Source organism: Felis catus, chromosome D1, assembly GCF_018350175.1.
Source record: "Felis catus isolate Fca126 chromosome D1, F.catus_Fca126_mat1.0, whole genome shotgun sequence".
Classification (NCBI taxonomy): domain Eukaryota; kingdom Metazoa; phylum Chordata; class Mammalia; order Carnivora; family Felidae; genus Felis; species Felis catus.
In genome coordinates, this window is record NC_058377.1 from 46,323,910 (window position 1) to 46,337,683 (window position 13,774).

The 13,774-nt window shown below is 47.8% G+C and overlaps 1 protein-coding gene across 3 annotated transcripts in view; it reads left to right on the top strand.

The window, feature by feature from the left end:
* Positions 1–13,774, top strand: part of ME3 (malic enzyme 3) — a 184,246-nt gene that overhangs the window by 111,959 nt on the left and 58,513 nt on the right. For all 3 annotated transcript variants that reach the window (XM_045038640.1, XM_011286564.3, XM_023239354.2), the window contains one exon: positions 6,455–6,530. In XM_045038640.1, the coding sequence (XP_044894575.1) occupies positions 6,455–6,530 (76 nt within the window). The remainder of the gene's footprint in view (positions 1–6,454; positions 6,531–13,774) is intronic.

The following is a 13,774-nucleotide window of genomic DNA, read 5'->3' on the forward strand; positions in this document are numbered from 1 at the left end:
GGGAATTAGCTGAAAATCCCTATTCCAGCCTCAGGGACGCCTGTGAGTCTGAGGTCTCAGGGTGAGACAAAGCAGGTGCAGGTAGGAGATCCTCCCGTGGCGCTTATGTATTTACTTCCTGAGGTCACTAAGAAGGAATGCAGAGGAGTGAATGTCTGCATTTCTCACTTGATCAGAACCTCATGGAAACAGACATAGCAGCCAACCCCATCACCAAGTACTGCTGGAAAAGATAGTGTCCCCTGACTAGAAAGTGGCTAAACATGCAAATAGGTTGCTGAAGGCATTTAAGAGGTTTTCTTTCTTCCCAGATGCAGTTCTGCCAGGAAATGGGTGGATGGGCAAGAGAACCCCATAGGATCCTGCTGGAAACCTGCTGTCCATTTGTTTATCATCAGAATCCCTCACTCTGCACAGTTTACATTCTCACCAACATGCATCAAAGAGGAATGTTTCACTACTGGCCACAGTGGCCTCTCTGGATGTCCGTTTCCTCTTTTATAAGATGAAGTCTTCGGAATAGATATTTCAAAATCCTCATCCAGGGCAATCAATTTGGGATCATTTGTAGCTACAGTTTGTTTAAAAGTCTATTTACTTATTTTGAGAGAGAGAGAGAGAGAGAATGAGAATCCCAAGCAGGCTCCCCCACCATCAGCACAGAGCCCATCGCTGGGCTCAAACTCATTAAATGCGAGATCATGACCTAAGCTGAAATCAAGAGTCAGACGCTTAACTGGCTGAGCCACTGAGATGTCCCCACTATAGTTTTGATAATAGATGTAAGAGCACTTTGAGAAGTGATTAAAAGCTCTTGATACATTTCAAAAGGTGTTATTTTTTATAGCATGATCCCTGCAGAGCATATCTGCAAAAAAAGAGAAAAAATCTTTTGAAATTTTAGTAACTCAAATTTAAATGTGAAACATTCACTTTAAGTGAATGTCCCTCCTCCCTCTCCTTATCTTCAACGAAGAGGGAATGTTTTAATGTACCAAAGAATTTTTCTAACCATACTTTTTCTGTGTTTAGGATTAATCACACAAGAGCTTTGCTAAGATCTGGAATAGTGTGCATGGATCAAACCCCTTAGTATGTGAGCTTTTTGTTAAGTATCACTAGTAAGCCTTGATCTTATCAGGGGAATGTTGAGAGCCAGAGTTGTTTGGGTGGGGACATTTCCAGAACAGAGCCAAGTTAAGACCTTTAAGAGGCCAGGAGTGCGTCACTGGGATTAATTAGTATAGGTAAATGACTTCCCCAAGGTCACTCAGTGAGTCATCAGTGAGCCTGGGACTCAGTTCTTCCAGCTGGAAAGAATTGGCATCCTGTTGGCATTATTATTCCATGTGACTAGCTCTGGACAACCCCAGGGGGGAAATCACTTATGGATATTAGAAGTACAACTGTGGGGAAGTAAAAACTAGCAGAAATACACCCCTAACAAGACCTCCTCAGGTCAGGCCTCAGAGCAGTGGCTGGTTTGGGAGGTGGAGAAGGTGGTTCTTTAAAAGTTCTGGGCTTATGTATTCACCTTGATCCATTTACCCTTCTACTGCCACTAGGCAAGTACCCCTATTTAAACTTCAGGAGGCCCATGTGTGGCTACTTTTCTCATCCAGGTCATTCTTTGAAGTTCATTATTATGAACATAGTGTGATTTTCCAAACTCACATTTCCTGGAGATCATTCATAAAAACAACTTCCAAGAAGCCAATCCAATGCCTCGTTTTCATCTTCATTGATATGACTGAGTGCCCCTTGGTCATTTCAAAATGGCACAGCAAATGCTGGAACTTGCTCTCAAACCTTGTGAATAAGGTCATTCCAACACCCACATTGCCCTCCATCAATGTGATGGAAGGAGCCCTGCATCCCCCAGGTCTTAGACTCCGGGGTTTTCTTCTTCCCCGGCGTGTCCACCCACTTTCATATGTGCATTCCCCTGGTCTAAGCCACAGGGCACAGTCTAACCCAGCCCAGCCCCACCCAGCTTTAGTGATCCCTGGTGCATGAAACAACCCCACATGCATAAAAATTTTCTTCTCTCCAACTTTATTCGGCACCTTTCATTCTCATCCCTCAACCTCCAGCCATTCTCAGGTTCACTTGCTCACTCCATTGATTCGCAAAGCAGGTGTTGAGCATCTGTTATGGACTAAGCCTGGATGTACAGTAGTCAACAACAACAAAATAAATGTTCACCTTGCCCCAGTGAAGCTTACGGTCTAATTAGGGAGGTAGCGACATATTAACAAAACAGCCACGCAAATGAATGTAAGAAGTTTGTGTACGCAGGGATGGTACTTTGAGAACGTGTAACAGAGAGCTCTGGCTTTGACTCGGAAGTCATCAGAAGAATGAGGAGGATTCACTAAACAAAGAGTGAGGAGAGGGGCGCCTGGGTGGCTCAGTCGGTTGGGCATCTGACTTCGTCTCAGGTCATGATCTGGTGGTTCGTGAGTTCAAGCCCCGCATTGGGCTCTGTGCTGACAGCTCAGAGCCTAGAGCCTGCTTTGGATTCTCTGTCTCCCTCTCTCTCTGCCTCTCCCCCACTTGCACTCTGTCTCTCTGTCTCTCAAAAATGAATAAACGTTAAAAAAAATTTTTTAAGTAAATAAAAATAAAAAGAGTGAGGAGACGCAGGGTGTGCCCGGCAAGGGAACAGTATGTGAACTAGTCCTGGGGTAAGCAGATCATGGCACGTGGAGGGATGGAAAGAAGGCCAGTGTGGCAGATGCCGGGAGAGTGAAGTAAGGATAATAAGTTGGCAAGGGCCAGACCACACAAGGCCTTGCAGGTCGGCCATGTTAAGGATTTGGGTCTTCATTCCAAGAGTCATGGGAAGACAAGCACAAGGAATAACGAAGTAAGACTTTGATTTCAAGAACCTCTCTCTTTATACTGTATGGAAAATGGATTGGAGACAGACAAGAGGCGGTGCCCCAAAGGACACCCCACTCTCTCTTTAGGGAAGAGAGACTAGGAGCCTGGACCAGGGAGGTGATGTTAGGGTAGAAAGAAGCATATGAACCAGGAACTACACAGAAGGTAGAATGAAGGACTTGGCATTGGGTTATGTTAAAGGGGAGAAGATTGATTCCAGGGGACTGGGATTGTTAAACTAGATGTATATACTAGATGGGAGTGTGGGGTGAGGGGTTAATATTCACTGAGAAGAGGAGGAAGGGAAGAGAATCAGGTTTGTCTTGGGTCTTTGTTTTGTTCTGTCTTTGAGTCATAGTGGTGGGAGATTAGGATCAGAGACTTGGTTTTGGACCTGCCGAGTTTGAAGTGCCTTTGAGACATGCAAAGGGATGTGTCAGGTACACAGTTAAATATAAAGGGCTGGAACGATGGCTCTAAATCCAGAGGTGACACTGCCTCCCAGGAGACATTTACAAATGTCTGGAGATATTTTCGGTTGTCACAACAGAGTATGGGGGTGCTATTGCCATAGTAGGTAGAGACCAGCGATACTGCCAAACACCCTACAGTGCACAGGGCCACCTCACTTCTCACAGCAAAAATTATCCAACCCAGATGTCAGTAGCACCAAAGGTGAGAAACTCTGGACTGTGGATATCTGAGAGTCACTGGCCCAAAGCTTTGGGGCACATACAGTAATAAGGGTAGGAAGGAAAGTGGAATAGTACAAGTTTTTGAGGAACTATAACACCTAATAGCTGGATGGCCCTACATGAAAGATGAAGAACTTCAAGCAGCCAGAGGTAAGAGGAAGACTCAGAGAGAGTCACAGAGGCCAAAGGTTGCGTGGGAGTAGGTAAAAGTGTCCGATGCTACTGGGAAGCCAATGGCAATGAAGAATGAAAATCCCTGTTATATTCAGGGATATGGAAGTCATTGGCGGCCTTAGCAAGTGCAGCTTTGGCCGCATGACCGTGAGAGAAGGCATGCTGCAGCTGGAGACAAAAACCGGAGGCAGCCAGTGTAGACCACGCTTTTAAGAAGTTTGGTGATGGAAGAGAGGAGAGAGAAGAAACAGTGTTGGCAAGGAACGTGGAAGCCAAGAATAGTTTGGGGTTCCATGGTGGTCTTTGTTGTTTTGTTTCAGTTTTTTTTTTTTTGATGGAAAATGTCTAACATGCATAAAGTAAGCAGAATATTCTAAAGGAGCTCTGTGTAAAACCCTGTCTCTCCAGATTGGCAGCAACTGAAATCTCTGTTGGGGTTTTGCTGCTCGCAGCTGCGGCTTCTTTACCAGGCCCTCGTGTGTGCCCAGGTGATGGTCGGCAGCTTAATGATGTGGGCGGGTTTTATACCCAGACCTGGGAGTTCATTCTTTCTGTGGCTCCTTCCCTTCCAGAATGCCCCCTTTCACTTCCTGGCTGTTCTACCAGCCCTAACTCCCCTCTCTGACACCTCGAGCTGGGAAGGCTCTCTGCTGCCCAAGTTGCCTTCAGACTAGACTCCCCTCAGACATGAAGCTGCAAATTCGTAAATCTCGAGAGGTGTAATTCCTGCTTTCAAAGGTAAATTCCCTTTCAGTTTCTGCCTGCTTTTGGCCAACCTCCATTGCCTCAAAATGTATATTTTATACACTCTTAAGCTTTGTAACAATAATATAATCGTTTTAAAAAAATAACAGTTTTATTATTGTTATCTGAAGAAAGTTTAGTCCGTTCAACAGACTGTCACTAACAAAAGCCAGAAGTTTGTAAGATGATAAAGGTTCGGGGATATTGTGGGGCTGATGGGAAGTTAATGGACAGTGCAGAGGAGAGAAGAGGTAATTAAGTGTAAGACTTTATAATATTCATTGGAACAGAAGGAATGAAGGAACTGTCTGCAGATGCAGAAGTTTGCAGGTTTGGTGGTGGGAGGTTGACAGAGATGCCATCCCGTGGCTTCATGTGACATCAGAGGCGAGGTCACTAGGGGTGTTGGGGGAAGGTGAGGCTGTTTGTTGGAGGTTTGAGAACAGAGAAGTTTAAAATGGTCTTTGCAAAGAGTAGAAAGAGTGGATTTTGACCGGAGAAACACTGAAAGAACAAAGACCGGTCGGTTGTTGAGAGTCCACGGTGGGGGGGTGACAGTGACGGATTTGTGGAAGTGCCATTCAGTCCTGTGGTAAGACTTTCTCCGCCTGCCTTCGGCCGCCTGGGTGGAGGCGTACAGGGAGCAGAGAGGAGGTTTGTCCACAGTTGGGAGTTTTACAAGACTGCTGAGACTAAAGAACAGGGCCCAGGGTGTTGACAGCATTGACTAGGGCATGATTTATTTTTTTTTTCAACGTTTTTTTTTGTTTTGTTTTGTTTTTGTTTTTTTGTTTTTTTTTATTTTTGGGACAGAGAGAGACAGAGCATGAACGGGGGAGGGGCAGAGAGAGAGGGAGACACAGAATTGGAAACAGGCTCCAGGCTCTGAGCCATCAGCCCAGAGCCTGACGCGGGGCTCGAACTCACGGACCGCGAGATCATGACCTGAGTCGAAGTCGGACGCTTAACCGACTGCGCCACCCAGGCGCCCCAACTAGGGCATGATTTAAATAACAGATCCAAAATGTGAGTATCTCATGAAGCCATGAAGTACTGTTGGGAAGTCTTCTCTGAGTTCGCCAGGGCAGTGCGAATGGGGGAGGCTGTTCTCCCACAACTCCCCGGCCTCCTCACATTGGCAAAACAGTGAGTGCTTCATTAGCAAAAGGAGTCTTTGGGTGTATCGGACAAAAGGGAAAGAAGGAAGTGGCATGAACTATCCCATCTTCATACCCCGATCCCAGGGCAAAAGACTCAGGTCCATATACAGAGGGCTGAACTTTAGAAGTTCTAAATCATGCTAATGAACTGTTAGGTAAAATAATGTTCCACCCCCACCCCCGCCTATACAGCTACACCTTCATGCTGGTCTGGAAGGCCAAGTTTGAATTTAGAAGTCACAGGCTCTAGTGCTGCAGGGAAAAGTGTCTCACAGCTGGCAGCCCACCCCTCCTCCTCTCCCCAGCTCCATCCCCCACTGCCTGTGTCTGGATGCCGCAACCCACACGTCCATGTTCCAGCCACAGCCCCAGGCGTAGGGGTCTTCCCACCGTGGTGTGGTCTGTACTCAAAGGAGTACAGTGGGTACTCTGAGTGGACCTCAGAGAAGAGGTCGACACAGTTTCCTGAAGCAGCTTTGGGTCCCTCAGAGAATTCTGGGGTCCTGTGTGCCTGGTCTAGAGGGCAGAAGGGAGGGGCAGTCTCTGGAGAACACAGGCCCCAGGAGGGCACAGCACTTAGCCCCGTGGACTCCTTGCCTTGAGGAGTCCACTCCTCTCCTTGAGGAGAGGAGACATTGGAGGAAGGCCAGGGCAGGGCAGGCAATTTAGAGGTTGCCTTTGCCCAGGTCTGTGGGAAAAATTAAATGATGCAGTGATACACAGTATTGTGGTCTTTGTTCTGTTCCTAATCTGACTGGCTGGTTTCTCTGTGTGTACCTGTTTTGTTTTTCCTAGGGGGCTGTTTATCACCATTCATGACAAGGGCCACCTTGCAACAATGCTGAACTCTTGGCCAGAAGACAATATTAAGGTATGGTCCCATTTTCTTTGCTACTGTTCCGTGGTTGGGTGAGTCCTTTCAACCAGGACCAGAGGCATCCCCAGCTAGAAAATGAGCCACTGCAACACCAAAGGCTTTCCCAGGCCCAGAGCACAGGCCGGTGAGAGCCAAGCATAAACGCACCATGGAGCAGAGGTTTACATTGACCCATAGCCATGTGAAATTGCCCTTATCATCATCATCATCAGTGGTAGTAGCAGTAGTAGTCTGAAGACATGTTCAGCATGTATTGAGTACCTACTAAATATACACTGCCAGTTTCCACGGTGGATTTGGGGAGGATTCAGAACTTCTCCGCTAGCTGACTTTTCACGAGGAAAATAAGACAGAGATACAAAAGACTAACAAGGAACCTGATCAGAGGTAAAGGAAGCACACAGAGAGAGCTGAGGGTTGAGGGCAGAGATTACTTCTAGCCTAAGGGGAATTTAGAAAGACTTCATGGGAGAAGTGACATTGGAGCAGGGCCCTGAATTGAGGGGTAGAGTTTGGCCACGTAGGCTTTGGAGAGAGGACACGGGATGAGGATATTCTTCAACAAGAGGAAAAGCTTATGATGAATGGTACCTTCATGCCTGGGTGTATGCAGTTAGTGGAGGTGGTCCATATGGAGTGACAAAGTAAATCTGCTTCTTCCTGGAATATCAGTTTTACTGAAAAAAATCTAAGTGGAAAACATGTTTATATCATAAGCAGGATATAATACAGAATGCACGCTTTGTGTTGGTTTTAAAATGTAAGACATGAAGCTTTGTAGGAACTTGTTAGCTTCTGGCTACATGCCCAGATCTCCTCCTGCCATAGGGACTTTTGTGGAAGAGCACGGGGGGCTTTCACATTTAACATCATTGTTACTTTTGGGGCACCCAGGTGGCTCAGTCGGTTAAGCATCCCAACTCTTCGATTTCAGCTCAGGTCATGATCTCATGGTTCATGAGTTCGAGTCCCGCATCAGGCTATGCAGTGACAGCGTGAGGCCTGCTTAGGATTCTCTTTCCCTCTCTCTCTGCCCCTCCCCTGCTCGAGTTCTCTCCTCTCTCTCAAAATAAATAAATAAACATTAAAAAAAAGTCATGTCGCTTCTGCAGATGAAACATGTGAAGCAAAAATGCAGAACATCTGCTAGCTGCTTCATGAGGGTAGTTCTGGCCCACAAGCTGGGGAGGGGCTAGAGCTGACTGAGCGCAGTGTAAATACCTCTCGGGGTGATGCCAGCACCGCCCTGCTGGACTGGGAGGCTGAGGCACCCCAGCATTGCTTCCTCCCAGACCCTCCCTCCCTGTTCCTGCCAGTTCCCTGAACGACTCCCACCTCTGCACTAGGCACTGAGTACAGCTTCTTTCTGCACACTTCTCTTTGCATTCCACCCACTTCGGCCCTCTCTGGGAGTGGTAGCATTCAGAACCAGAGCATGGAGGCCAGGACCTTGGCTCTTGGGGCCAGGCCGAGCCACGGCCAGGACCCTGGGACTTCAGTCCTGGCCACGGTGAAGAGCTCATTTCGTACCTCTCTGGGTGTGATTTTGCCCTGTGCTTCTCTTCCCCACTTATCTGCTTAGACTCCAGTTACATGCAGGCCTTGGCCCTGAGGGTTTTGGTCTCCATCCCAGAAGAAGCAAGTTCCTAGGGTGTGTCTAGTGAAGCTATAATAAAAGGGAATAAGGGAATAAGGGAAGCCAGCTCACTGGATGGGAAGTTAACTCCAGCCTGCCCTGTGCAGACGTGCTGCTGATGTCAGCAGACGAATCTGTCTACCTTCCTAGGAGGTTCAGCCGTGGTGAAACCTTGTACATAGGAGGCATGCAGTAGATGCCTGCTGAGGTGAATGAACTCAGCGGACATGATGAGGGCCTTCCGTGTACCAGGCACAGTGCCAGGAGCAGAGAAATGGGGTCTCCACCAGCATGCACCGTGCCTTCGTGCAAGCTATGAGGAATTCAAAAGAATGACAAAAAGCCATCCCCTCTTAAACAGTAAGAAGAAGGTGCCCGTTCCCCCGGGCTGGCAGAGGCTTGGTGAGGGGCTCGTGGACTGGATTTCTGGTTCTCTTTGCTCCTTTGGTCAGGGCACAACTTAAAAAAATACTCGTTGACTTCAACAAACATAGTTTGAGGCCCTTCCAAGGACTGAGCGCTAACTACCAGAGAGTTGGAGACAGCAACTTTTGTGATTTTAGAGGAAGAGAAATGGAGCTTTAGGTCACCCCAGATGGGGTGGGACTGGAGCAGACCGCAGACAGAGACATCTGAAGCCTTTAGGGCAAGCAGAGGTTCCATGGGCAGATCTGGACTGGTGCATCTAATTTGGTTGCTTCCGTCTATCACATGGTAAACATCTATATGATTTCCCTGTAGTTTCCGGGATAAAGAAGGTATACAGGCCCAAACTCAAGGAGCTCAAAGTCTAGTTGGAGGGACTGACCCAGAAACAACTGCAGTAGACTGTGTGCTGCTCAAGAGAGGAGCCCAGAGACAGAGGATCAAATGTGCTGACTGGCTGACCACTACCCCTGTAGTAGCTTAGAGCGGACAAGTGAATGGCTGGGGCCAGCTCCTCCCCTCCACCCTGTCTGTCTCACTTGGGAGAAACCCCGAGATCAGTCCCTGGTAACTCTACAGAAGAATCAGCTCTGGCTTTGTGGTCAGACATCTTGAATCTGCCCTTTACTTGCCGTATGTGTAGATAAGCTCTCTGATCTTTGTTTTCTTCTTGTGAGGACTAACCATAGAGTCTGTACAACACTGAAAGGCATCAAATGTTTGTGGTCATTGCTGGAAGTAGAAGGGGAGGCTGTAGGGCAAAGCATGGCAGGGGAAAGATTGCAGAGGCCTTGAGAGCAGCCAAGGAGGAGGCTGTGTTACCTGCAGATCCCAGGCCACAAAGGGGAAGCCGGCCGATCTGGCCCCTGGACGTGTTTGATTTGGCCTTCAGTGATTTTTCAAATTTTTGAATTGGTAGGCAAGATTTAAAAAAATTTTTTTTTCAACGTTTATTTATTTTTGGGACAGAGAGAGACAGAGCATGAACGGGGGAGGCCCCTGGACGTGTTTGATTTGGCCTTCAGTGATTTTTCAAATTTTTGAATTGGTAGGCAAGATTTAAAAATTTTTTTTTTCAACGTTTATTTATTTTTGGGACAGAGAGAGACAGAGCATGAACGGGGGAGGGCCAGAGAGAGAGGGAGACACAGAATCGGAAACAGGCTCCAGGCTCCGAGCCATCAGCCCAGAGCCTGACGCGGGGCTCGAACTCCCGGACCGCGAGATCGTGACCTGGCTGAAGTCGGACGCTTAACCGACTGCGCCGCCCAGGCGCCCTGGTAGGCAAGATTTTAAAATCGGGAGACTTCATTTGAGAAAGGAAACATAGAAACTTGGATTTCTGGCTTTCTCTAGAAAAACCAGGAGCCCATAGCTGGGCTAAATATTGGGTCCATAGTTTGTAAATAAGTCAGTTAGGACTGATCAGGCTGCCCCTCTGCTTACCCCAGCCTCTGGCCTGCCCCACCAGTCTTTTCCTGGAGGATCATCCCCCCCCCCCCCCCCCCCCCGCCACTCGTAAGGCTGCCATTTAAAAGGTTCAGAATGTTCCAACTCCTAGTCTTTCTTGTTTGCTGGTGTGTTTTCTCCAGTTGCCTTAAAGAGGAGTGAGAGACACCTGGGTGTCTCAGTTGGTTGAGCATCCGACTTTGGTTCAGGTCATGGTCTTGAGGTTTGTGAGTTTGAGCCCCATGTTGGGCTCTGTGCGACAGTGCAGAGCCTACTTCAGACCCTCTGTCCCCTTCTCTCTGCCCCTCCTTCACTCATGCATGCATGCTCGCTCTCTCTCTCTCTCTCTGTCTCTCTGTCTCTCAAAAATAAACATTTCATAAGACAAAAAAGAGGAGATGAAGATCTCCCTCCCTAGGCAGGGAATACCCTTTCATGGTACTTAGGGGCTGGTGCAGATTCCCCATCATTACTTCCTTTGGTTCTGTCAGCCACTGTGATGAGAGTGGAGGAAGGAAGGTGTGCCATGAACACTCCAAGGTGGGTCCTTGAAGAATGGGTTGGGGTGTGTCGTTCCTCAGGTGAGCAAGCTAAAGTGCTGTGACTTGCCCATGGTCAGCCATGAAAGGTGTTGGATGCCCACAGAGCCCTGAAGCTGAGCCTCCTCTCCCCCAGCTGCTGAGCCCAGGAGGTGGTTTTCCAAGGCACAGGTATCTTTAGACCCTGATGCTGTTGGCCTCTTGGCTGGAGGGGAGGCGTGGTCCAGAGGAACTCAGAAGATAAAGGATGACTTTCCTTGGTTTCCCAGCCAGAAAGCAGGACTGCAGACAGGTACAGGAGAAGTAGGCTGGGAGGGAAGTGAGGCCAAAGCCCAGGGCTGCGGAGGCCATGAAGTTTTGTGGGCCCCTCTTGTTCAGGGAGGAGGGGACAGGCCAGGCTGCCCAGAGCTGTCCAGCGTAAATCACAAAGAGGAGTGAGAACTGCTTTTCTGACTCTTTCCCACAGTGGCCACAGCCTTGAGCCTGAGGAAGGCTCAGCTGAGAACAGCCCTTCTCCCCACAGCTTTCCCAAGATCCTAAATCTCTCCCTCATCCCAATCCCAGCAGCTTCCAGGGGGAGGTGCTTAGAGGTGGCTGGGCACAGGAGCAGCCCCTTCCACGTGGGCAGGCAAACTTATGAGGTGCTGGCACCAAGTGCCCACCTGTAATGCACAGGCCAACTCCCTCCTCAATGTCAGAAGGTGGGTTTCCTGGGAAACATTCTCTGGGACGGATATCAGCATATCAGGGAGTGCTCTTGGGATCAACACCTCTAGCAGGGAAGGAAGCAGGAGAAAGCCCAGAGAGAGGCTGAGCTGGGTGAGGTCTCAAGGAAGACTCAGCTGAGCCCATGAGGAGCCTCTGTAGCTGGGGTCGTCCTTCAAAGTCAAACCAACTTGGGGCAGAGGAGCCAGGCCTTTGTAGCCCTGCATCCACCAGTCATTGGTTGTGGACTGCTACCCTTTGGAACAGGGTGTGACTTTGGGCAAGGTGGCTCTCTTCAGTCAAGGAAATTCTCAAAGCGGGCTGACAGCTGAGGGTACGGCTAAGGGAATCACTCCTTCAGTCCTGAAAGGGAGATGTGGGCAGCTCATCCCCATATCCACCTCACACAGCTCTGCCAAGTGCTTTATGTAGATTACCGCATCTACTTCTCTTCATGACTTGTAAGTGGTAGGGATTATCCCTATGGTAGAGACAAGGAAGCTGAGAGGTTAGGTTGTTTGTGAAGGGTGGAACCAAGAATTGAAACTGCAGACTGTGCATCATTTATGTTGTGGATAGTAGGTGGCGAGGGGGGAGGAGGAGGAGGAGGAGGAGGAGGAGGAGGAGGAAGAGGAGAAAAGGAAGGAAGAGAGGGAAGGAGGAAGGAGAGGGATGCATACACAGGGCTGTGGGCAGCCCATGACATAGCTACAAGTCCAGGGAAAGCAGGGCTACAGCAAGCAAGGAGTCATGACCCTCAGGTCAGTCTGAGGTCGACCCCATTGGGTCCACCTACACTAAGGGACATGGACAATAAGTCAGAAAATGCTGTATGTCCACGCTACGTGGACAGAGGAAGAATGTGGCCCACCCTCCCCCTAGTCATCTGAAGTAAGAAGAATTAGGAGTTGCACATGCCATCCAAACAAGGAAACTGTGATCCTGTAGTTCACATAGTTATTGCTGGACTCTAAAACTCCACAGTGCTACTCAGATTTGTTCTCAGCCTTTTGACCTCTACTGCACTAGTGGCCCTTGGCATCAGCTCCATTGGTGTCATGAAAAATAGGATCCAGTATCTCCTCTCCCAACTCATTCATTCACACAAAAGGTCTGAATTAGCCCTTTGGAGATCTTTTGCTTTCTATGTTAGATCTGTCACATTGGCCACTGTTTATTCAGTTCATATCACACTGCAGGCACCAAGTACAGTGCTGAAGAATCAAAGATGACAAGTCCCATTATTTGCCCTCAAGACAAGCTAGAGGAGGGAGTGATGACTTCTGGAAGGGGAGAACATCATGGAGGAAGGTGACTTGTGTACAGCTCCTTAAAGCACACAAGGATGGTAGGATGTGGATCAGGGAGATCATAGGGATTGAGGGGGTAAAATGGCATGTAGTCAGGAAAGTACAAACCTTATACAAGGTTAGAATTACTCTATTTGGATAAAGAAGAAATTCAAAGAGTAGATTGGACCTGGACCATGGAAGGCCTTAAATGCCAGTCAAAGATGTTTGAGCTTTGTTTTACAGGCATCGAGAGCCCCTGGAGGTTTAGAGTAAGAAAGTGACAAATCTGGGTGTGCTTTGGAGACCTGCAGTGGGGGGGGGGGGGGGGAATCCCAAGAGCGGAGAGACCAGTCAGGAGACCACTGCAGTGGTTGATGAGATGGATGGGCTGACCTAAGGCAAGTGGCAATGAAAGTGAAGTTCATGGAACAAATGGAAAAACAAGGAGCAAATCAAATCAGCAGAACTTGGTAACCAATTGGCTGTGGCTGAAGGAGACAAGACAGTTTTGAGCTTGGGAGATAAAGGTAACAAAGGGCAAGAAGGCAGCAGAAGTGAAAGGTTTAGAAGAGTAAAAGGGAAAAGCAGTCATTTGGTTAGGGACTCAAGAATTTGGGAGGACTATTGGACATCCAAGTGGCAATGTCCAACAGATAGCCAGCTGTACATGGGCATTAAGAATGACACTTTTTGGGATAAGCACTAGGTGTCCTACGTAAGAGATGAATCACTGGGTTCTACTTCTGAAGCCAGGACTACACTGTATGTTAGCTAACTTGAATTAAAAAAAATAAAAAATGACAGCAGAAACCACAAGTTTTGCATGGCTGACTTTCTCAGCCATTAGCCACTGCATCTCTGCTTGGTTTCCATTTCACTCACTCATTTAACAGATAGTTACTGAGTGGCCTTTCTGTGATAATGCTGAACTAGAAAGAAATAAAACAATTAAAAATTTAATATGGGATCTTTGCCCCAAATAATAACTACCATGGTAATCATAAGAGAAGCAACCATTTATTGATCACTTACCCAACGCACCTGGTGAAAATGAAACTGTTATTTCATTTCATCTTTACAACAATCTGATGAGTGAGGTATGATTATTATCCCTATTTTATGGAAAATTAAAACTCAGAAAAATTATCTGTTTACCCAAGTTTACATATGGTACATTATCAAGAAGCCTAG